This window comes from Fistularia commersonii, chromosome 2 (assembly GCF_037954325.1).
Source record: "Fistularia commersonii isolate RoL2024-O1a breed Wild chromosome 2, RoL_Fcom_v1.0, whole genome shotgun sequence".
NCBI lineage: Eukaryota > Metazoa > Chordata > Actinopteri > Syngnathiformes > Fistulariidae > Fistularia > Fistularia commersonii.
Genome location: NC_141285.1, coordinates 12104844 through 12129652, shown reverse-complemented (window position 1 = coordinate 12129652; position 24809 = coordinate 12104844). Strand labels below are relative to the sequence as shown.

The window sequence follows — 24809 nt, the reverse complement described above, 5'->3', positions numbered from 1 at the left end:
CTTTTCCATTGAGAGACTTGATGCCATTAACAATTAGTGCTCTGATGTCACATTAATTATTTACAGCTGAGTGTAGCAGAGGATGCTTGAATAAAAACAAGTGCAGAGGTTGCAAGTGAGTTGTTGTCCATGATTTAAAACGTACATGACCTCATTTTGGCTGCAAGTGAAATGACATGTTTCTAATGCAACGATTGCTGCTCAAATCCTTCACAATTAATTTCACCTAATCCATAGTAATCCCAGTCTGTATTTCCTTCATAGTATTACCCTTCTTGGCTGCAACATCTCTGTAAAATATCACAGGTTTATTTTTTTTTATTTGCAAGTATTCACAATGCAGGATGTTCTGTAGGTGGCTTCCTCTCTACTTCTCTGAGATGCATAGGGGAAAAAACACAAACTCTCACACACTGCAGCCAGTTGCTCCAGCATTGTCTGGTTGCCTGGCAACTGTCGGCGTGGCGTGGTTGCTAGGGCCGTGTGGGAGGGGCGGGGGGTGATGCTGCTCTGATTTCCAGCTGAATTGAGACAGTCAGTAGGGAGAAGCCCCCCCACTTCCAGTTGACACACAGGACTCTATTGAACAATAGAGCTGTGCCAATGGGCCTGAGGCTAGTCAGACAAGCCCTTGTTCAGGGTCACAGTGTGTTCATCCCACAGTCCTCCATAACTAATTAACTTACAACGAACAGTGTCGTTAGGACATCTGATGATGCATCCATCACTGGCAGAGCCTTGGAATCTATATTAATGTGAGGTGCTTTTGTGGCAGCCTGCCATGTTGTGCTCAGAAGACATTCAAAAAAAGGAAAAGTGTGGTGGAGTTGCCACATGTAGAGTGCAGCTTGTGCAGTCAAAACAAAGCAACACAGACTGACTTGGCGTGCAGGGAGTGGGGGGTACCAGCTGCAATGAGAAAATCCAAGGAAATGACCACCTGGAAATACAAAAACGAAAAACAAAAAAACAAACAAACAAGCATATATAAACACCTGGGCTTATATGAAAGTGTGACATAATAAAAAAAATATGTATATTTTCTATTTACCTTATCTAAAAAAATTACTAAACTGCTGTTAAATCATTAAGGATTGTACTCCGTTTAATGTCTCTTTTAATGGCTGATGAGGGTGTAAAAATTGTTGCTTGCGATACTAATGTAATGAAATCATTCAGTTTGTATGTCTTCCCATCAGATGATGAAATACTCCAACATGACTATCATTACATTTTTATTTCTATAATCCAAAGGCTTTTGCACCATCTTACTTGTAGGCAACTGTGTAAGGTCATATGGTTTCCCATCCGTCTCAACTGACTGCAAGAGATCAACACAACATGCTGAAGCTAAATTTATAAGATACAACAGATACAAGATTGGCCACTGTCCATGATCTTATTTTCTAATACATCAATGTCAAGCAGCAAGACAAATATCATCTTATCAACCATTGTATCTCTCACCAAAGAGATTATTACTACCTTGAAGATTATACTGACCTTTACAGATAGCTGTAAAATTACTTGAAAAAATTCCTAAATATATTTTGATTGTGCCTGCTACTAAACGTGAACACTGGATAATCAGCATGGTTCTAATCAGCCTTAATGAGACAGCTACAATCATTTTCAGATCTACTATTTATTACTTCCTTTTGGATCTTCATAGTTTGTTGGCACAAATATTTGAAACATTGCTGGGCTAAATCTACACTAACTGAAATACACATTTGGTATTTATATTGCTGTTAAGGTTGTGGCAGGAGTAATCCAAATCTACTTCTTTTTAATTTTCATTTGAGTGTTTTTTTTTTGTAGTTTTGTTGCCATAGCTACTTGAACCACGACATACATTATGATTGTACATTGCTGTCATTTATATTAAGGTGAAGGAGGATAAAAGCAGTAGATGCCTGCACTGTCTGAATATCCAAGGTAGAAAATCAAAGTTTAGCTATATATGCTTGGCAAAGCTAAAATGGGTGATGGTAAAAATTCCCCAGCAAAATCTCATTTGCGAATACAATCTGCTACAAGGAAGCTCAGCTCAAGCAAGAATAAAAGGATAATCACTGTGATAACAAGAACAAGTTTTTATTAATATTTTGTAATACCATATATAATGCAATTGCATATCTTTGGCGAAAATAAATCTTATAAACATTTTATCAACAGAGGTTAGCATTAAAAAACAAAAGGTATGTTGGTTCAATAGACATGGCAGACAATAGACAAACTGATACTGGGCTGGCAGCTTTGTCAAATGCAACAAAAATGTTGATCATACCCAAAGTAGCTGCAACATATTTCCGAGAATCACATGACCAATATTCAATAATAGCTGACAAGCGGTGGAGCAACTGGGATTTGAGTTATGTTAGTCTGAGAACTTGAAAATGTTTAGGTAGCTAATCCACACAGTTCCCCCTTTGTCACTTTAAGACCAACATAACCTTTCTTTTGCAAGTGCTACAGAAATAATGAGTAAGTTTTTCTTTACAAGTGTATATCTTCTCTCCAGTTATCCCCACATGTAGGTCTGAAACTACACAGAAGGAGCCTGGCGACTCAGATCAACTTTCAGAGATAAAATAATTCAACACCCCATTATGATACCTGGAAGCATGAGTCAAGATTGGCAGTATTCTTTCAAACTTAGAACTGTGATTAGACCAAAACCTAATCTTCATGTTGTATTAGAACATAAACCTTATGTGAAACGATTGTAAAATGATTAATTTTGCTTCATGGAAATTCAAACATACATGGGGAATGTGTCCATCTGAAACAGTTTACCCCAGTTGTACATCAATTTTGGCAACAAAAGATTTTAGGATCAAGGTTAAACAACAGTCATTTATCCATTATAACAAAAAGCAAAACAAACATCAAAAAACCCTGGCAGTCATGGTTAATGTGAGAGGAAAAAAACCCGCTCTAAAGACAAAAGACATTGGCAAAATACTTAAACAATATAACATAGTGAGAGGAAAAAAGGTGTATTGCTGTGAAATAAAATTAGAAAACAATACTCCTCAAGAAAACTTCATGTAGGGAGAAAAATATGCCTGATCATTCTTTTTAAATGACCAGTGCCTGATAGAGTATCCATTCAATAGTCCCATAAATTAATGTCATAAATAAGATAATGATTAATGAACAATCATTTGTTCTTTTTTTCACAGCTAAACAAGACCAGTGTATGTAAGGACTACTGAGAATGGCAGCTTAATCTGTTATGAGCAGATCCCACTCTGAAAGTGACAGATATAAACCCAAGTCACTGTGCTCTCCTATTTCCCATCAGATGATCCAGAAAACTGGGACATATTTAGTCTAACCCATGACTACATCCTACCAGCAGGGAAATACAGAGACCGTGGGTCTTTGCGGATTACATCAGTGGCACAATAAAATGTTTGGCAATGCATTCATGCTGGACTTGTAGCCGTGTGACAAAGTATCAACCAGTAAGACATTTTCCTGTGGGAAGAAGTAACGTTTTTGCACTTCCATGTTTCCATGTATTGTAAGCCATATCTAAGCGGCCGTTTTTTTCTTAATCCCAAATGAAAAATGTGGCCTTTTACACATTGCTTTGCCACTTCCCCTCAGTGAACTGCATGTAATCAACTGACAGTAAACACTCCATTTCACAGCTTGAGAAGAGAGTATGCACTTCCTTATTTTGTTCTAGAGAGGAAGAGCACAATTGAAACACCAGTGGCCAACCAGAGCAGAGAGCACAGCAGGAATTAAATCCAACATGATTATGCTCCATATTGAAGGTGTTCATAAACTATCTGCAAGAGTGTGTGATGGTCCAGCGGTCGTTCAAGAAAATAACAGGAAAACGACCCATGGAGGTACAATCCAACAGAATACTCATTAATGAAGCAAAAATTGCTCTTGTTTGTAAGTATTTATCAGCTCTGTATTCAAAGACAGCAGAGTGCTAACCAGAGCTACCATGCAGCTGGGGCAGAGGCCTGTCAGTGCACCGGTCGTATTCACTGGAGCAGTAGAAGTACTTTGTCAGTACAAGAGAAACGTTTGACCTTCTCAGACATTTTCTGTCATGGCCGTCATCTCAGATTTAGATTGGACTCAACATGCACTATATTACACACACCAAAAAGAAAATTAAAAAATAAAATCGATGGAGGATAACCTATGAACACACAGTGACCATCTGGCAATACATGGTAGATGTTCACTTTGCATAGGCTGTCGCCAAATGTGAATATTCTGCATCTGCACAACAAATGTTGAAACACAAATGATTGACAAGATGAGCATTGAACAACAAAAAAAAAAATAAATCAATCAGCTTTCACTTGTATAGCAATGTGTGGTTGCACAAACTGGAGCTAAGTAGTATAGCTAACTTTGCAACTAAATTTGGCAGTGGCAGAGTAATACTATTTCCACATCTTGCAAATCCTGAAAATGAGCCAGAGCTCATGCGTAATATGTTTCATACCAGGATTATAATACAACTGCATTCATTCTCTTAATTGTAAAGTTCAACTAGCACACTCGACTCTGAGAAATGCCACCATCAAATGAAGTCAAAGAGTTAAGGTTGTGGATTCATTATTGCATCTCTTGTAGAGTGAGACTCTTTGTCGAAACGGTGGCATTTGTTTTTTAGCACAAAAAGGAGAAACTGATAACACCAGGAGGTTAGATTTTTGTCTATCACAAACATGCACTCATTCGCTTCATAAATAGATTCACTTGGAAGAGGATACAGGATACTGGTTTGAGGAGGAAGCATGCAACGCTTTGAGATATAAAACCTTCCCATTTAGTCTTTCAGAGAAAAGAAAAGCAACTTGAATCACAATTTAATCCAACAGAAACAGGCAGGTCATTTTGGATAGGTATCTTGATGGTTCTTCATGACCTAACACCCACCCCAGCTGTTAACCTCCCCGAGATACAAAAGTCTCTATATGGCTTTGTTCTCCTGTGTGAACGATACTATTGCCATTTGTTTTGTTGGACAGAGGATTCCCAAACAAACAAAAAGAGGCTCAAAATGGCCAATGAACGATCAGATAAGGAGAAGGAGGCACACTGGGACAAGATGGGAGTCAGAGGTTAGGGTTGACAGGGTCTGGAGTCTGATGAGAGGAAAAAGAAATCATTTCCTGTTAAGTTTTGTGCTCTTGACAGTGCGTTTGGAGCCCTCCATGCAGCTGCGTATACCAGCAAGGTGCAACAAGGAACCGGCCGCTTCCTTTAGCTCCTCATCTAGCTCTGGCTTGACCTCACATCGTGCCCTTTTGCCAGCAGGCCACTTAATGGCCGACGGGCGTCGAGATGTTTGGTGAATGCCCCTTTCGTCCCAGAGGTCAGAATCCTCATCACTGTGGAAGCCCTCGCTGCCGGCACGGTGGGACTGCCTACGGTCGCAGCCTCCTTCTTCTAAGGAGGAGAGAGACGATGAGGAGGAACGGGAGGAGCAGCGCTGCAGGGCTACGCTACTGTAGTTGTGGTCCTGTTTCGGATCACTGCTCACCAGGACAGAGTCAGGTCTGGAAAGGTCCAGTGGACTGTCAGAATTGCCTGAGAAGAGAATAAAACAAAAAGAGCTAAAGCCATGTTGTTTTGTAGTTAGCAAATTATTTCAATTGAAGAGTTCTTTTTTCTATAACCCTGTCAAAATGTAAAAAAAATTGAAATTAAATTACAAAAAATGAAAGAATTTATGTGATGTGGGCTACATGACATGAAAAAGTTTGCTCGCTTACTTTTTTGTTACTTTAATACAGTATTTATCAAATACTTGATGTTAAAAAAAAAACTGCTGTTAAACTGCTATCAAAAAAAATATTTTAACAGAAAATGGTAGTTACACCGATAAAATTAAGACACCAGCTGCTTTGGGATTAAGATGAAAGAAATCTAAATCTAAAAATAATTTAAGAGAAAAGACAACATTTTATTTCAGGCCAGGAATATTGGAGTTTTACAGTGACAATGTGAGCTAAAGCCATGACAGAGAAACCCTATTTGAACAATTGGACTGACAGGGTTGGCGCAATTATATTTGTGGTTTAGTTAAACAAGTCATTGAATTAACTGGATTTTGTAAATATGTTGAATACGCACTAAAATTAATTTTCTTGGCAGAGTACTTAGCAGGTGCTGACAGCTAAGCTAATTACTGTCAGCTATCTAGCATTAACAGGCTAAACAGTTTAATGATAGAAGATAAGCCATAAAGATTGTTTTGAGTTATCTGTAATGAATGCATCTTCCATTTTCAAAGCAGTGAAAGGCCAGTACTTTTACCGGGTTGGAATGAGGAGTGCATCCCAGTCCCAGAGGAAAAAGCTCTTGGCACCTTCTCATGAAAAACTAATCCATGTGCTTTGTATCAGTTTTGGAATGTCTATATCCTTCTCTGCTGGATAATGGAATGTGCCTCTTTACCTTTGTTTGCTGGGACTGTAGCACATACAAACCCGAGTTCCAGAAATGGCGACATTTCATTCTTATTCTGCATATCTGTTACTGAGTGAATGCACCCACATCAAAATAATGTGTATTATCATTTGAGTATTTAAATCCATAACTTCCAAACCTGAGGCTGAAGTTGGATGTCTTTACAGGTAAAATCTGAACTAAGACTCACACGGACCCATGAGGGAAAATAAGGTTAAAAATATCATGTTGTATGCATGTGTACACCAGTTAAGTACAGATAGACAAAAGAGAGATTACATGACTCTTTAGGGTCTTTCTCTGTAATCACAACAAAGTAAAAAAAAGTACAATTTTGGAAGAAAAATGTATACATCACAAGCAACTATGACTGAGTTAGAACAGTGAAACTGACTAACTGGTTAGATGATCTAAAACTTTGGTCCCCTATGGTTCCAAATCTCTATCTGTGCATGAGACCTGTTCTTGCTCTCATCCAGGTTCAATATGGTTCTCTTCATCAGTATTCACTAAACGGAACTTTACTATTCAGATTGAAGAGCTAATTCTGCTTAGATTCCTTTCCTTTTTCTATAGGAGAGGCTGTCTATAGGTAAAAGCAGTGAACATACTGCTTTCCCAACAGAAACTTTCTAGTAGTTATCCTGATATTATAGAACTGTTAAAATGTATAACAATTGAAAAATGTAACATTTTACATTTTAAATGTAACCCCATGAAAGATTAGTTAAGAAATGGCCTGATGTTAATTTAGCCAGTTATATTTCAATAGGTGATATACAAACAGGTTACTGTTTACCATTATACAACACAATTTCGAATCTGAGGTTTTCAAGTTTAAAATAAAAGACTTCCTTTTTGAGAGACCATTTTGAGGTTAGGCAACAATAAGATTACAGCCTTCTACAGTGTTACGTGTCCATGGAAGTGAGTGAGTGAAATGAGACTTTGCTACTTGTGTGTTGTCATCACCATGTGAACAGCTCTTCTCACAATTACACAGTTAAAGCTTAATTTCATATTGCAGTTGTTTTAAAAAATGAGACACAGTGATTTGCAACATAACCAACAGAGCGTTTCATAAAAAGATTCAGTGACACATAAACGAAATACCTAAACAACTAAGGATGAAATATGCATAAATAAAAGTGCAAAGAATATAAAATAACAATACAAGCAATGGTGGGATGGTATGCCAGGATAAAATGTGAAAATATGGCTACTTGTGGATTCTCTTACATGGGTCAACGTGGTGCCCTGGGGCAGAGTTTAAGAGCATCATGGCAGTGGCAGCGTCAATGTCAGACTCTGGAAAAGGAGAGAACATGCATGATGGTCAGTCCTAAGGTATGAAAGCATGACAATGGGCATCTTTGCTGAAGGGCAGAGGTCTCTTCAACATTATTCAGCCAGAGATATCATGACCCAGTCGCTGGATGTCACAGAATGGATTTGATATACACACAAACCAGAAGATAAAGTCAAGCCACTGATACAGTCATTTCAGGCTTGACAAAGAGTCTAAAAGCCACAAAGCTCACTTCTAGGGCTCTAAATTATTAATGATTACAGTGAGACCGAGTGCTCCAGACTAAGCACCGTCAGAACCTCTGCCTGTCGTCAAGGTTACAAATCCACAAGGCAGAGGGGAAAAGGAGGGGGCTCAGAAATGGAATGAGAGCTTTCATCATTATGGTCCAAATGAGGCATCAATGACTTAAAGCAACAAATCAAACTGAGAATCAAGGAAAAAGCAGTGATGCTGAATGTTCTGAGACTGAAACGGGCAAAAAAACAACAGAATCCCATTAAGGCAATCTCAGTTTCAGCTGCCTCCATTTTGCATGGCGAGCAGCTTTAATGGATGAATCCAGACTTCAGTAGAATCTCACCTTTCAGTGAGCATCCTTGTAGAAAAAGATGGCGAGGAGGCGACGAGGCACTGCAAAGAAAAAAAAAAGATGAGCAAAAACCAAGTAGTTTCAAGTTAAAGTTTCATAATATAAATAAAGCTATGTCAATTGAGACATTTAAGAGACCTACATCATAAAAAATTTTGAACGGTCATGACTAACTTCAAAAAAACTGTTCACACAGAAACAGACAGTGTGGGGGGATGGAGTAGGAGGTTGAGGGGTGAGAAAGGCAAGGGTTCACTGATATATGGGGAGGACTGGGGTAAAACTCATTTGGGCCTTGGTGGGTTCACCTGGGTGGGGAGGCGGGTGGTGTGCAGAAGGCATGTGCGGCAGGGAAGTGCTGCTTCTTAAGGGCTTGAATCAGGTTAGGGCGATACTCAGGATCAACACACCAGAGGGAACCTTTTCCATTTGCCTGTAAGAGACAAATATGGTCAAGTTAGGCAGAATGGGCAGAACACCTATAAGAACAAACATTCATCATTAAGAACATATAAGAACATCATTAAGAACTACAAGAACATTCATTCAACAAAGAAACAAATACATTCATGATTAACATGATGTAACGATCCTACTAGTAATGGATATCCATTTTAGAGCTATCAGACATGGTGATATAGATTTTGGAGAAACCTAAATGTGCTAATTGTAAGTACTAAACTACTCTGAAACAGACAGGGGTTGCAAGGGGGAAGGGTGGATGGATTTCACATTACAATTCCCAATTCAGAGTTTGGTCTAGTCCAACACAAGACTTAACCTTGGTTTGGGAGCCATCTTTGTAACCATTATTTTTTACCACAAAACATACAGAAGTGAGTCTTTTTTTTCCCTTTTGGCTGTTCCCTTCAGGGGCCACAAAAGCGAATGATCTGCCTCCATTTAACCCTATCCTCTGCACTCTCTTCTCCTTTCTCTCTTACGCTCTCCTCGGCACAAAGTGAAGGATCCTACAAATTCCACCACAGTAAAAAAATGCATAAATACTATCGTTGATAGTAAATGCATTAATAAAAGTTCCTTTACATTCACAACAGCTTCATAGCATTTTGTGAGTGATGGATCTGTCTGCTGGTGATGTGTGCATAAGTGTGTGTCACATTATCTGATGGTGGTGTACACTTGCCCAGTCGGGGGAGAAGAATAGAGGGACGGAGGGAGGGAGGGAGGGAGGAGAATAACCTTGACTCAGATTACTACCCAGCTCTGATGCAGGAAGAAGGAAATGTCTCCATGGCAACGAAAACCACCAGCCAGTGTCATGTGAAACTGGTGCTGGTCTCTCGGCAAACGAACGGCTCATGCTGTGTACCTGCATGCTGAGTGGCCTGCACCACACCATGTTGTTAGTCCCTGAGTGCAAACTGCCATTGTCTCCCATGGCGCAAAAACATGTCCTAGCCAACCAAAGGCTCTACCCGTCACAAGTCTGAATTCACAATAAAGCTTAATATGGATACCATTGTGTAAATCCCAAAAAAGTGAGGTGCAACTCAATATCTTAGTTTTTCAGTCACAGAAACCACACAATGACAGAGCTTATAACAAGTACAGTAAAATATACTGAAAAACTAACAATACATACATATTAGGTAGTACTTGGTACGGTCACAGTTGGAATGCAAAACATATATAATTCCTTGATACAAATGTCTGTATAAAAAATAAAACATTGAATTTGCAATCATTAAATTCCTGACTGCCACAAGATCCACAAACTTCCTGAAGCTTAGAGGAGAATTCAGATACTAAAAACTAAACAATCCAGTTCTTCTTATTGAAGTACTTAGCAGAGAATGGTCATCATGTGACATGAACTGTTAAACTTCCTTAGGGTTCTCTGTTCTGTTATGGTCTCAATAGAACCAGTGCCCAGACCAGTGACGGATTCTGCATTGTTAATAGGTTGGATGAGCTTGTTCCTGTCCTTCACATTCAAGCCGCTACACTAAAAGAAATTGCATGAAAAATCCATGATCGTATGTGTATTCTTAAGCTTTTACAATGTTTGTGTATTTGATGAACTTAGTGTGCCCATGATGACACATTCAGTTGCACAAAATACTTTCACAAAAAAACATACAACTGCTGTAAATTAATTAACTTACTTTCCACATGGATAAAAATCTAAAAATATGAAGGTAGAACTTAGCAGTTTCTCACAACCATGTGCATTTGTCTTGAGAATACAAGGCAAGCACATTTATGGGTATAAACTTCTGTCTGCATTTCTGGTCATATTTGCCTCCTTTCATGATTTTCATGAGAAGGGTTTCCTATTGCAGGGTGCTACTCTTAATGGTGAAGCAGTTGCATTACCTTGTTGTGCATATAAAGATAAAGTCATATCATAATGTGCTGTGTTTGCATTTCCTCTGAGGATCAGTGACCTTGACTAGATTCCAGTCTTATCACAGTAGCAGTCTCTGCGCCTGTGTAACAGTCCTGGAACTGTCACATGAGCCATATTGCTGCTTTACATTGCACTGCACTGTTTCATGACAACATTTTCCTAACACAGCATCGTGGTCTAAAAACACTTTAATTTCCCAGCATATGCATTAACTAAAGCATTAAAACGGCAGTATAAATCTGTGTGTACGTATTGAAGTTAGGACATCGTTTGAGGACTTACCTTTCCCAAACTCCTTTCGACCTTGCGGAAGCATTTGTTCAGGGACAAATTGTGACGCACTGAGTTCTTCCAACCAGTTGGAGCATTTGAGAAATAAGGGAAGTGCTCGAGAATCCAGCCATAAATTTCTTTGACAGGCAATGATTTGCTGGGAGACTGCTCAATGGCCATGTAGATGAGGAGAGAAAATGAGAAGGGGGGCTTGGATTTCAATGAGTCCCTCTCCCTACCCCTGCTGTGTGACAAGGCTCCAGAGGAGGAGGATGGACCCTGGTTAGACCCATAGTCTCCTTCAATGTCAAAGAGGGGGCTACCGCTGGGCTGAGCTTCAGGCCCCCCAAGAGTGAAGTTCTGGAGCAGGTTCTCATGAAGCCAGTTGAGGTTGGTGAGTTCCTCATCTTCTGTACCTCCAGTCCGATCTACGCTCGTCGCCAATGGACTGGATGCACACTCTGCCTCTGGCAGCGTTCCAACGCCACAAACACCCCTGAGCCCCGTCCGCTCCTCTTGCATACCCGGAATTTCCGTTTTCTTGTCTGGTGACATCCCTATGATTGGACCCATTAAATCCAAGAGGTCTGGAGAAGAAAAATGTTATTGTTAAAAAGGGGTCATCTGAAAATTGTCAATATCACAGTTTTTGAACTGAACTGACGTGAAATAGCAAAATGCAGCACATCAGAATATTTAGAATACAAGTGGTTGTCTTACAAGAGTTGGGCTTGTTATTTTAAATTATCCTTGAGTGTACACACCGTGTATCGCACCATCACCCCACAGAGTTACACCAATGTGACTTAATTGCACTTCCTGGCCCTCTAGCAGCTCTTCTCCTCCATGCCTGGTGAGGACCAAGAGGCTCTCAGCTCTCCTCCTCTTGACTCCCACCAAGGACCTTCAAAGAGGCCCTCTTAAACAAGTGAACCAACTTAAGGTTCCACTCACTGACGCCCACCTCATCTCAGACAGGACCAAGCCGCTTGTTATGTGTAAATGAGCACCTTATCCAGGGATATAAGAAATTAGTGGATGGCCTACATCTTAATGAGTGGATGGCCCTCATTGGCAGATCTACATACACAGGATCAAGTTATAAATCACCCTGTGACAGATTAAGGAGTATAAAGAGTTTTTGTCCTTGGTGCTGTCTGCCGTGGGAAATTTACAGGCCCCTACCACAAGTACCTTTATTAATGAGTCTGAGATTCTTTTTTAACTTGAAGCTCAGGGTGGGCATCCCTGTGAACATGTTCATCAGCATTATGTACATGCAATCCAATAACTACTGTAACAAAGCAAGGTCTAAACCTATACCGATTCCAAATAGGTGGAAACTTTAATTTCGCAGCGTTAGGCTCTGTTGTAGAGTCTGTTGAATTTCAGGATATTAACTGCAGTGGTCTCAGTTAAAGAATACAATATGAGCTAGAGCAAGCTTCAACATAGTTCAATATATAACCTGTGAGTCAATAGGGATCTTCATTTTTTTCATCACAATTTTATTGTATATACTACTCACAAACTATATGGCATCCCTGCTGTTACAAACAGCTGCATATTGGGGAAAAAAAGAAAGACAATCATCTAGATTTGCGGCCAATTTAGACCAAAAGTCAGGTCTCTTTCAGGAGGCAGGGGTATCCCGATGACTGAACCAGGTTTGATTCTGTTGGCAAGAAGGAAAGCTGTCTTTGAGGAGAAGGGATGGTCTATGGATCTCTCTGGGTGCTTTGTGAAAACCAGATAACATCCTGCTAGAGACCCAGGAAATACTTCTGGTCTTGATAGATGGAAGCTGGCTCTATGCAAATAGGCACTACTGTAAAAACACTATTGATTTGATACCTCTTTGATAGTACTGGTCACACTCTGGTACATTCATATAGAAAAAACAATGCAACAACAAGTAGGGCAAACACACACACACATACACACACACACACACACACACACACACACACACACACACACACACACACACAGAAAAAAAGGGACACTCCAAGTTAAATGTGTGTGTCCCCCCGCTCCTGAACATACAGGAACCTACCAGGGCCACTTATTACAATATTATAATGGTACTTAGGTCAAAATAAATCATAACTTGAGTATTAATATGTTTATCTTGAGTTGACAACATATACCTTATAAAAGAATTTAAGTTGCTTCTTTTATCAATACATTACAGCCATGCAAAAAGAAAACAATACCATGCTGCATCACATTGTACCTCATCCATTGCAAAAAGATACTTTGAAACGTATTTGAAAGTTTTAACAAACCAATAAAAATTGTCCGCAATGTCATGAAATATGAAAAGTAATCAATCTTTGTCTCAACCTTTTAGTCCTGGCTGGGACTATGACAACTATGTTGTCCATAAAATTAGGAGAAGAAATCTCACTAAAATTCGATACAAAATTAAGTCATTTTTGCTGACTGGCTCTGCCAGAGTCAACCACTGAGAACCTGCCCTAGAAGGAAGTGCCCCTGCTGCCCCTGTGTGTGGACACCAGATGTCACAGTCTCGGGAGGTCCCGGAAACTGTGTTTGAATGATTGAGTGAATGTGCAACGTTGGAGGGGTAAAAGCTCACAGTCTAGGTATATCTTTGATTTGATGATAAGTTAAGAACCGGGTCTATTCAGAATGTTTGCACAATGGGTGAGACAGGACAGGGAGTAAACTCTGGCAGAAGGTCCTCTAGTGTCCGTTTGTAGCATGTCAACATAATTGCAAGATCCCCTGCTATCACATAGAGTTAGGTTACCTCTGTACTTTTGCCTCCAAGCTAGAGTGGACCTAGTATTACCAGTATTTCCAAAGGGAAATTTTTTTAACGATGACGAGATTAAGACAGAAATGACAGACATAAAGAGTGAGAGGGAGACAGAAACTACAGATGGTATGGAGCTTAGAAGTATTAGCTATCTCCAGTCAAAGACAAATCACTGCTCTCAGCAAACTTGAGCAATCAGATATGTCAAGGAGCAGAACTGCCCATGTGTTTAAAAAGAAAATCTTTGTTCAGGGGACAAAAATAGTCAAAATATTTTCTTAAACCTATCAGGTTTTTGCAGGGAATTAATTTACAAAGAGAAAGAACTGAAAAGAGATATGTTTTTGGAAGAAAAAAATATTTATCATCCATTAATTATTCTATATTAATTGTAAATGTGTAAATATAACATTTTCCTAGGCTAATTTTAATTACAATGGCTGTATTTGCTGATCTGATCTGTACAGAGGACTTGCCCAGAGTTCTGATTTTAGGGAATATTGAATGTTATCAAATCACAACCAATCAGAACTGAAAATGTCATACCCCTGATACTCATCCTCTGTAGCTTGTAGTGACAAACTGCAAAGGCTTGTATTAGGCTGCTCATGTGCGCTTGGCTCTCTTATTGCACTGATCTACAACATTGGCTGAGTAATTGAATGGAAAAACAAGCTGCAGCTACTTTATGTTAACCTTTAATAAATGTTGTGACGATGTTTCCAAAACATGTAGTAACTGTTTTTCAGTTGCTCGACAGGAATCTCCATGGACTATGATGTTTGCAGATGACATTGTGATCTGTAGTGAGTGCAGAGAACAGGTTGAGGAAAATCTAGAAGGGTGGAGGTATGCGCTGGAAAAGAGAGGAATGAAGATTCATTGCAGCAAGACAGAGTATGTGTGTCTGAATGAGAGGAACCCAGGTGGAACGGTGGAGCTACAGGAAGTGGAGATCAAAGAGTTGTAGGATTTCAGGTACTTGGGGTCAACAGTCCAGAGCAGCAGAGAGTGTCAGGGGTACCAAGCAATTGAAGACTATCAGCCAGAATGAAAGGAAAGGTGTACAAGACAGTGGAGAGACCAGCGATGCTGTGTGGCCCAGAAACAGTTACAATGACGAAAAGACAGGAGGCAGAACTGGGGGATGCGAAGATGAAGATGCTAAGGTTGTCTTTGGGAGCGACGAGGATGGATAGGATCAGGAATGAGTCAATCAGAGGAACAGCACATGTTAGATGTTTCTGAGAGAAGGTCAGCGAAGCCAGACTGAGATGGTTCGGTCATGTACAGAGGAGGAATAGTGAATATATTGGTAGGCGGAAGCTGGAATTGGAGTTGCCAGGCAGGAGGTCTAGAGGAAGACCAAAGAGAAGATTTATGTATGTAGTGAGAGAGGATATGAAGGTAGTTGGTATGAGATAGGAGGATACAGAGAATAGGGTTAGATTGAGAAGGTTGATTCGCTGTGGCAACCCCTGAAGGGAAAGGCCAAGGGGAGAAGAAGACAAGTGGGTTTGTGCCCTGATGTCAGACTATTGACTAAGGTTAATACATTGGACAGCTTCCCCTCAGCCCATTTTCGCCATCCTGACATGCCGCCTGGGCTCCCTGGCTCTGGAAAATGATTATCCTATTTGACTAGTTCCTCCAGGAGACTATCATTTAAATATAAACAGTAGCAGGGAGAACAGATGAGAAAGCTGCATGCCAAACACAGGAAGTGTATTACCATGATTGCAGCTGGTCAATTACCACTGCTGTTACAAGGATGGCAGTTATCATTGCTCTTATGAAAAGGCATCAAAGACAGGCGGTTGAAGTGGAGAGGGAGCCAAATAGCTGGATAGGCCTGTTGACTGTAGCTCATCCTTGAAAACACAGGAAAGCTGCAATAGTGCTGACCTGATGGTTCATCTGCAAGTTTAAATAGCCCCATGCATTACCCACCACATCATATTCAAGTGCAAACAAGCAGGAACCAACAGCAGGTGCCAAGGCACATTTCCCCTCCATTTCAAACTGCTCTTGTCCTGTGAAGCACATACCCCATTCAAAAATATACAAAGAAACATAGAGATAGCTTTAAGTGGCAAATCAAGCTGTTGATGTGTCAGAAATGTTCGGGGGGAGAGTAGAGGGGAGGATAGCTGCATCAACATGAAGAGGCACTAATTTTTATATGATTCTTGGGAGTGGATCTCCCTATCGGGAATCAGTTGCCACGGCAGCCAATGTCATAAGGGAAGCAGTTGTACTCATATCTGTGCATGAAGGGAGAGCTAATGTGGGGAGATCAATACAGACGGAAAATGCTGAGGCCAGCAGTCTACTGCTGTTCTCCACAAACCTGTCTGACAAAGAGGAGTGGGAAGGCCACACTCAACCTCCATGACAGGAAACAATGACTAAGCTCATTTTAAGCTAAAATTTGACATACTTTTGATTATTGTAAAAATAAAACAGCAAACCTTGATGCGCAGGTGTTCGGAGTTTCTACACCCATGTGCTCACACCACACCCTCTTCACAGGTAATAAACCAGTTGACACAAACCAGTTACACCACTATGAGAGATACACAAAGGCGTGTTGCAACTCTCAATGGCAAGGGCTGTTATTTGAAACCTTAAGTGATATTTTGGTGACTACTAAGTGTGGCTGAGGCTAAACATCCGAGTAGTACAAAGAGGGCTGAGTTATACCTACAGATGAATAATGTATGTTATAAAGCATGGTTATACGGGTGCTTTCCTCAGTTTTACTACAAAGCCACATAATTTCATAACAATCAAATAATCTATTAACATGAGGGCTACTGTGATTAAAGATACAGCACGGAATACAAAAATGATTTTATGAAATAAACTAAAAAAAACAGATTATAATGTTTTACTCCAAAATGTAGGTGAAAGTGAATAAAAAGCATGCACAAAGCATTACAATTGGCCCTACACTCTACTCATACAAAGGAGCAGTTGTTTTGCACTCGTCATGTTCAGCAGTGCTCAATATTCACCTCACAGCTTCAAACAGAAGACACAGGAGGGAAGGAAACACCTCCTGCCTGTTGAGGAAGTTCATTTTCTGAGAACAAATTCAAGACTAGTCTTTACCAAAACAGTGATCTGGAGTGAGGAGAGGCCAAGTGGTTGTGTTTATAAAAGCAGCAGGATGGCTGAATTTAAACAGCATGTAGCTTATAGACAAAGTCAGAAACAACGCTGACGAACAACCAAGTGACCTTTGTATTGACCGGTCCAATTACAAACAGTAGGGGTAAAGCAAAAACAGTGGAGGGTGACTGAGATGTTTTCTAGAGACACTGACTTTACAGTTATTTCAGACACACGGGACTCCACTTGGACAGTCAACAGAGGATACAGGCAGCCCGAAGCCACCACTGAAATCTTATCTCTTTGGTCATGTGGCTGTAGGTCAGACTACAAACATCTCCAACCACTGACTCATACACTTGCAAATACTAAAAACAGCAGTAATTGTTTTAGGTCCCCTGTCCACAAAAGTCGACATCCACATATTTGAAATGACAACCACAGAAAACAATTCTGTGTACTGTGTATCAACAAACCTTTCTTCCTAAATTGCTATACACCTAAGGGTACTCTACACTACTTTTTACACACTACGTGTTCTGAAAACGGCTTTCATAACAAACAAGATGAACCCTGCAAACAAGTTTGATCACTTTTCTTTCCAAAAATTAAAATATAAGTGTTGTTTATGAAGCAGTTGGAACACACAGCATAAGGTAAGTATGGAGCAAGTATTTGTAATTGTTATTCGGCTGCTTTCAATTTCATATTAAAGCCTTTCATGTTTATCTCAGATTTGGTGCTCTCATGTTAATAAGATCCAGTTATTTTAGAAATGAAAACTACTTTTTAAACTTTACACCAAAAATGTGAAAAAAAAAATGGTTTTGTTATAAAAATCTGTTTATATACATAAAACTTAAAATTGAGCATTATATATTAACAGAGCTTTTATTTTTCCTTTTCTTTCCCGCTTTCACTTTTTACCATTTCTAGTAATTCTTTGATGGGGCCACATTTAATGCCATTAGGAATTAATTATTTGGTTATTTGTTATAAAGTATTATAATTAGTTGGGGAGTTAATTGTTTGATGAACGAACACAATGGCCAATAATATAAAAGAAGAATGCTCTGACTTTTGTGAAAATCTGTGCATGAGGACATATTTTGTTAGACAGTATTTTGGACAAAGATTATACAACTTTAACAATCCATGTTAGTTATAGTCTTGAAAATGTATCAGTGTAAGATCTACGATATTCATTCTCAACAATAAACATACACATGGCCAAATGAAATTACCATTTTTGCACTTTTTCAAGAGTGCAGTAAGTCACTGAAAACTTATTGAACAACAGTAAATGTTCAACTGATATTTCATATATACTTCACTCCCATGCTTTTTCCGCAAAACCTGATCAAGCCTGTGTTGTTGTAATACTAAAATCAGCTCAATAAATCTTAGTAATTCTGTAAGAAGTGACAAGACTAAGGCCTATTGTGACAAAAGACATGGCTATGCTGCCTGTTCCCCTTTTCTTAATCGAGGAAACAGTCACGAGTGTTGCTGTCAGTGAGGCAGATACTAATGGGCTGCGTCTTGTGTCCAACCAGTCAGAAATGAGACAGGCAAAGGGACAACTGGGAGGTCAGAGAGGCAGGGATCAGAGGAGGAGGTCTGCTCCCAAAAGCAATGTGACTGATAAAGAAACATAAAGAAGTTTATTGAATGGTTAAATGGGTGCAGCAATATGTGGTATGCAGCTTTTTCAAATATATTCACAAGAAATTGACAAAGATGATAGATCCACAATCATTAGAATTTAATCATACATATTTAATTTCTTTATGCTGTTGTCATGAAATTAATAATTAGTAATGGTGCGTGGTAGTACATAACTTGATTGGAAATGAAACGGGTAGAAAAATAAATGAGCTGAAATTAACTCTTCCTGCAGTTGTCTTTCTTTGTATGTAATTTCCAAATAAACGGAAAAGTTAAAAGTATTGTATCATACACCATTATCAAAAGGACATTCTCAATGCTGTGATAGAAGATGTGGTTAGAAGGCCCACACCTATAATCAAGAATTAAGGCGAAACTACAAACTCAGGACATCCTTCCAAGTTATTCCAGTAAAACAACAGCACAAGTGATGAAAAATAACAAACTACAATCAATCAAGTCAGTTGACAACATACTGCACTGGATGCATCAGAGGAAGTCAACTAGAATGGCTAAATAGGTCAACGTCAGCAATTATGGTGGGAACTCTGATTGGTGATTGATCCAAGATTGATGTTCCACGTGTGATGGAATGTGATTAGTCAGATTACTGACAATATCCCTCAAAAAAGGAGAAGAGCAATACACCTTTCCAAGAAATTAAGACTGAGTAGGTATCCCTACTTTATAACATAGTATCACCAAAATGTTTAAAAAGCTAATTGTATTTGCTTTAATTTTTTGTTTTAACAAAAACATGCTATTGCTCTTGTTTTAAATGCTTAAACGTGTCAATTACTAGAAAAGAAACGGAAAGAAGCATCCTTATTAAAAAATAATATAATAATACTTATGTGGAAAAGTAATAATACTTATATTGACTTAAGTTTAACCAGAAAATTCAAAACAGGTTTAAAGTACAGAATAATTTAATTAATTAATTAATTAATTAATTAATTGATTGATTTTAAAAAAACATTTGAAATGCAGCTTTTCAGTTATGGTAAGCCTGAAACCTTTACTAGTTAAGACTGAGTTAATCAATCTCCAAATTTCAGCGATTTGGGTCAGCTTTCGTCATGAATATAAACAGGTCACCCATAGATCAACAAAGAACACAGTGGATTTTAGAGAACACAACCTTGCATTTACTTTGGGTCTAAGGTCAAAATACCATGATAAGACTGATTAGAGGGCAACGCTACCATGCTGAACTGTAGGTTCCATGCTATTCTACCTTAAATAGGGAGTAAGAAATGTACAATATAATTCAGTGTTTGCCATGTTACTTGTTTATCAAGATATTTTAATACATCATGAAGTTTTGTGCTGACTACAAAGAGTGTTGTCTGACAGGTTTGTAATTCATTGTGTGCAGTACATTAAAACAAACCTGGTGGCCTCTGTCACATTTCTGACCAAGAACATAGTTCTAGGATCTCTTACAAGCAGTAAAAGGGGCAACTTTATTGATAGTACTGTGTCAAATTCGGTACTTGGTTGGTGCAAAGTTTCTCACAACCATAACATGTACTCTGCTAATGTTACTACTGAAAATGGTTTGTCAGGACTTTGCCCTAATCTAATTAACTGCATTCAAACTGGTCCAACACCACAGAGTTGTAGCTCAGATCTTAAAGCCATCTTAGCAGAACAGCTCTATGGCGTGTGAGTTAGTAGACATAGTTTCCCTAAAAAAAGGATATATGTCAACAACTTTTGAAATTAAATTAGGATGGCATTCTTCATTCCAAAATTATCAATCTGAATTATTCTTTCAGATAAAAAGGTTATTTAATGCTTAATATCAATGTTGTATTTGAATATTCATATAAAAAGTGGCACAAAATCTTTATATGGTCAAGATTCCTTAGGATTTACATCCTCTAATTTTATCCTCTAAGCTGTCCCTGTAGCATTAGAATATCAGTTTGCTGAATACATAGGTTCCAAATCTAATACCTGTAAAAATTTGTGAAAAGAACAGGTTTTAATTTCACACTAACTTTATGAGTTGTGGTAACATTTAACACTGATGACCTTCATTGAAGATGTTAACACATTTGTCTTGATGTACTCAAAGAACAGTAGCTACACCAATTCAGCAATTGCCCTGTGTGTAAGGGATTGCCACTGCTACATCACTGATTCCATTCCATTACAAACCAGATTTTAAAAGCAAGAGTGAGGCACTATCTTTAAAGTAGTAGTGCAAAAGTTGGAATATCACATCTGACTTTAAAATCTCAGCAGACTTCATAATGTTTAGTGAGAGGGAGGGAGTTCAACAACATGTAAATTAATCAATACTTTAAACATGATTTTATTTTCCCAGTATTAATTATGAACTAAATAGTAGAAACAGTTAGTCAGCATAAAACCTATATTGCTTGATGCTGGTCATTTTTCAGCTGGTCATACAATATTCTATGACTGCGATAACTTCTGTTGCACTGACAGAATTTAGTTTTTCAAAGATGGCTGGGCAATATTATTAAAGCAGTTTTAATTATAGTAAATTGATTTTCCTTCCCATCATCTACAACTAGATGTTTCTATGAAGTAAAGTATACTGTATTTCCTTTGTTAGAGCTTCTTAACTGTGAAGACAAAAGGAAAGGAAAAACTCTGCGCTCCATATTCATGTTTAAAGCAGATGATTAGTTATATTTTAGTCTGGGAAAAATATAGTAAAACAAAACAAAGATAAAAAACTCCACACACATTTACAAGCATTGTCTCAGTACAGACAGGATTCTGGAGAAATTACCAACTCACAGAAGCATATTTTCATTACCTTAAGTCAAACTGGTATACAATTTGTATTACTGCAATGTATTATGATAATTCTATATCATGTACTTTGAATCTCACTGAATGCCATGTCATTAGGTCATTGCTATCATCCAGTACAACATACAAGACTAGAAAATAAAAGAAGCCACGTATGAGTTTAAACTTGAAGACTTGCTTCGGGGGCAGCACGGTGGAACACAGTGGTTAGCATTTCTGCCTCATAGCCCGAAAGACCCTGGTTTGATTCTTACTGGGAACCTTTCTGTTTCTAGTTTGCATGTTCTCCCCCAGTCTGCATGGGGTTCCTCCGGGTTCTTCAGTTTTCTCCCATTATCCAAAAACATGCAGTAGTTTAATTGGAACAATTGGGAAATGTGTGATTGAGAGGGTGAATTGTTGTCTATCTCTATATGTGGCCCTGCGATTGACTGGCAACCAGTTCAGGGTGCACCCCGCCCCTCACCCAATGGCAGCTGGGATAGGCTCCAGCACCCCCGCGACCCTAAGTAGGATAAGTGGTAGATAATGGATGGATGGCCTTGCTTAGGGAAACACAAAAACATACAAATCTTTAACTAAGCAGTCATATGATTATGTCCTCTGAGAATATTGTATTACAAAGTGTTGCTGCGTTTTCAAGCAAGGCTAATGTTAGCAGAAAGTCAGCCTCACTGCTAACAAGCAAGGTGAGACTTGATTTGGTCTTAAAAAAATAAATCTACCATGAAGCCCAAAACAAGTAGTTAAGTTTGGCTGGACAAACCAAGAACACACACCCTTCTAGATTTGTGAAAAAAAATGCATTAGCTATAATGCTGTGACATCATACAAAATTAATTATTTTAATATAAATACATTTCAAAATAGTAGGACTGCAGATTATAACATTTTTTCATAAATTGCACCTTCCTAGCCCCAAATGACACATAGCATACAAAATGTTCCTTAAAATTTAAATTGAACTTTTTCTGCTGAAAATGTGTAACTGGGAATGACTCAAAACTAATCAACACATTTGTGACATATATTATCATGATGGATATCAAAGCAATATTTCTCAGCCCCTGAGCCTTTCATTTCTAGGACATATTCTGTTTCAGAAACGGTGACAATACCGAGCATTTCCCTAACATAACTAATCAGTTGTGAAATTGAGATGTTATAAATGCCAGCTTCAGTAACTCATCAATGAAGCATGTGACGAACAACACTAAGTTCCCTGTCACCATCCAAACACAGGTAAAAAACATCCCAAAGACAGGAGTAGTTAGCCATTCACCTATAATACCCCATACAGTGAGAAAACCCTAAAACAATAGAGGTCTAGGCTGGTTATCTTAGGTGAAATGTCATTGTTTAAAGCTTATTGTAATGTATTTTTTACTCATAATATTTCAGGGCCCTGTAGTTATTAAAAGCCATTCATGTCAGCAATAACTGCATCACTGAGTTACGACAAGTCTTATTTTTAGTACTGAATGTCAGTAAAGTTAGCAGGCTCTCGTCTATTCTGGGAACCAGGCGTACTTACCCTTCAGAGGTGTCTGTATGTAAAAGCTTTTGCAGTGGTGGGATACATGCTAAGACCTGAAACAATAACAAATACAGCAGATGGTTCTACCCAAGAACATGACCACGGCAAAAAAGTAATGGTAACTTGACAACATCTGATTCCTTTTTGTCCATTTCACTTAATCTCCTGTTGTCTTTGTCTTCTTTATAATCACTGAAGCTTTGACAACTGCCAAGCATGAAAAAAGGAACATAGTCAGGGTACATTCATGTCATTGCTACACAACGGAAAATACACTATTTCTAACGAGACTAAACCTCACAGAGAAATTTCAAATAAGATTTGCTCAGTCTAGTAAACATAAACATTATGGGAAGTACAAAGGGAGGCCAACAGAAGACCCCTGGTTTAAGATGAGCTACAAAGAATATGTCCAACCAGTAAAAACACGGGGAGAAAGTAAATATAATATACAACAATATTTTTTCAACACTAATATTGTTAGTGGAGCACTCTGTATCTGGGACAATCTTCTGATAATCCATTACATCATGTGCTTTGTCGGCCCGTGTTGCCACACAACCGATGTCACTCACCGTCGATACAAACGCTACGTGACAGTGGGAGATGATGGGAGACATACAAACATACATATTACTGAGACTGATAAAATGGTAATATTTTCGAGGACAACTTGAGAAACGACATATATGTGAAATGACACGAATCCTAATCGGACCCAATGGCACACTCGTAAGTGCTGCGAGCAAAGAAAACTATTGTGATTTTCGATGTGATACATGATACAATGTGACATGAGTCACCGCGGACTGAAGACCACAGTCGAACACTCAAGCCGTCACACAATGAGGAATACAAAGTTACACGTAATGACGTGAACTCTTGCACAACACTTCCCGACAGACCGGACTCGTTGTGAAACAACTCAATACAGGTTAACAACATTTTATTCCGCTTTGAGGAAACGAAATACTGTTTAGCCACAACATTATCAAGGTTAGCTCACTCAGCACAGCCATGAATCAAAGTAGCGTTAGCAGCAGCTCGATGGGTCAGAGGGGGGAAATCTACTCTCAGGCTTAGCTTTACACCGTCAAAAAATATCGTCGTAATTATATTTAGATATGTTTGAGGATAAATAATTGGTCGCTTCCATAAATATCCTCCGGTAGTTAAAGCTTCGAGCCCGGGAAACAGAGAAGTAACATTAGCTAGCTGGCCACATGCTGTCGCTTGATCTGCCATGCTGGCTGCTCTAAGCAAAGTCACTTGACCACATTTACTTTTAGCTTGTTCGAAACACGTCGTATCCTGCCAAACACCGTCCGTACGACAAAAATAAAGCGCGATTGAATACTCACAATCATGCACGGCGTGCCTCGGTGCGGAACGTATAACGATACGACTGTGCGTAGTTTATTCAGATGACTGTTTCACACAATGTCAGAGATCAGATCAGCAGCTGCTTCCTCCATACACGCAGCGCGCAGATCGCACAGCGCACGGCAACGCTACCAAACCCATTGCCGTTGTCATGGCAACAAACCCACTTCAGCCAATCACAACCCCTCCCTTCCTATCTCCCCTGGCAACTGCCGCAGCGCAGGGGCGCCGCGAACGCGCACGCCATCCTATTTTGCATCGTGCAATGTGCTTTCACTTTTACCCAGCTGCCTTAACCCAGAGGAGAGAAATAGGTCGCACCGCGTTTCAAACCGCTCGGCATATTCAAACACAAGGTGCCGCTGGTAGACACTGGGAAGGAATTATATGAGTGAGCGAGTGATCGAACCGGACGGGTCCCACGCGAACCCGTGTTATTTAGTCTACACAAACACCTCCAGGCGGAGGGAACGGATGTGTCACCACACCCACGACCCTCAAAAGGGCCCCTCCTAGCGTTAA

The 24809-nt window shown here is 39.2% G+C and overlaps 1 protein-coding gene across 4 annotated transcripts; it reads right to left on the bottom strand.

The window, feature by feature from the left end:
• Positions 1 to 2076: 2076 nt before the first annotated feature.
• foxn2a (forkhead box N2a) lies at positions 2077 to 24397 on the bottom strand. 4 transcript variants are annotated; one of them, XM_086167721.1, is made up of 7 exons: positions 24266 to 24392; positions 11017 to 11594; positions 8669 to 8793; positions 8352 to 8401; positions 7699 to 7767; positions 5531 to 5577; positions 2077 to 5436 (listed from the first exon to the last, which is right to left on the bottom strand). In XM_086167721.1, exons 2-7 carry the CDS (start codon positions 11578 to 11580, stop codon positions 5263 to 5265), a joined length of 1029 nt encoding a protein of 342 aa, XP_086023847.1. In that variant the 5' UTR covers positions 11581 to 11594; positions 24266 to 24392; the 3' UTR covers positions 2077 to 5262. The 4 variants fall into 4 exon arrangements, with proteins under 4 accessions (XP_086023847.1, XP_086023828.1, XP_086023823.1 ...); XM_086167702.1 differs by adding an exon at positions 22902 to 22957 and having other exon boundaries at positions 2077 to 5577; positions 24266 to 24389; XM_086167697.1 differs by adding an exon at positions 22902 to 23111 and having other exon boundaries at positions 2077 to 5577; positions 24266 to 24378.
• Positions 24398 to 24809: the final 412 nt, after the last annotated feature.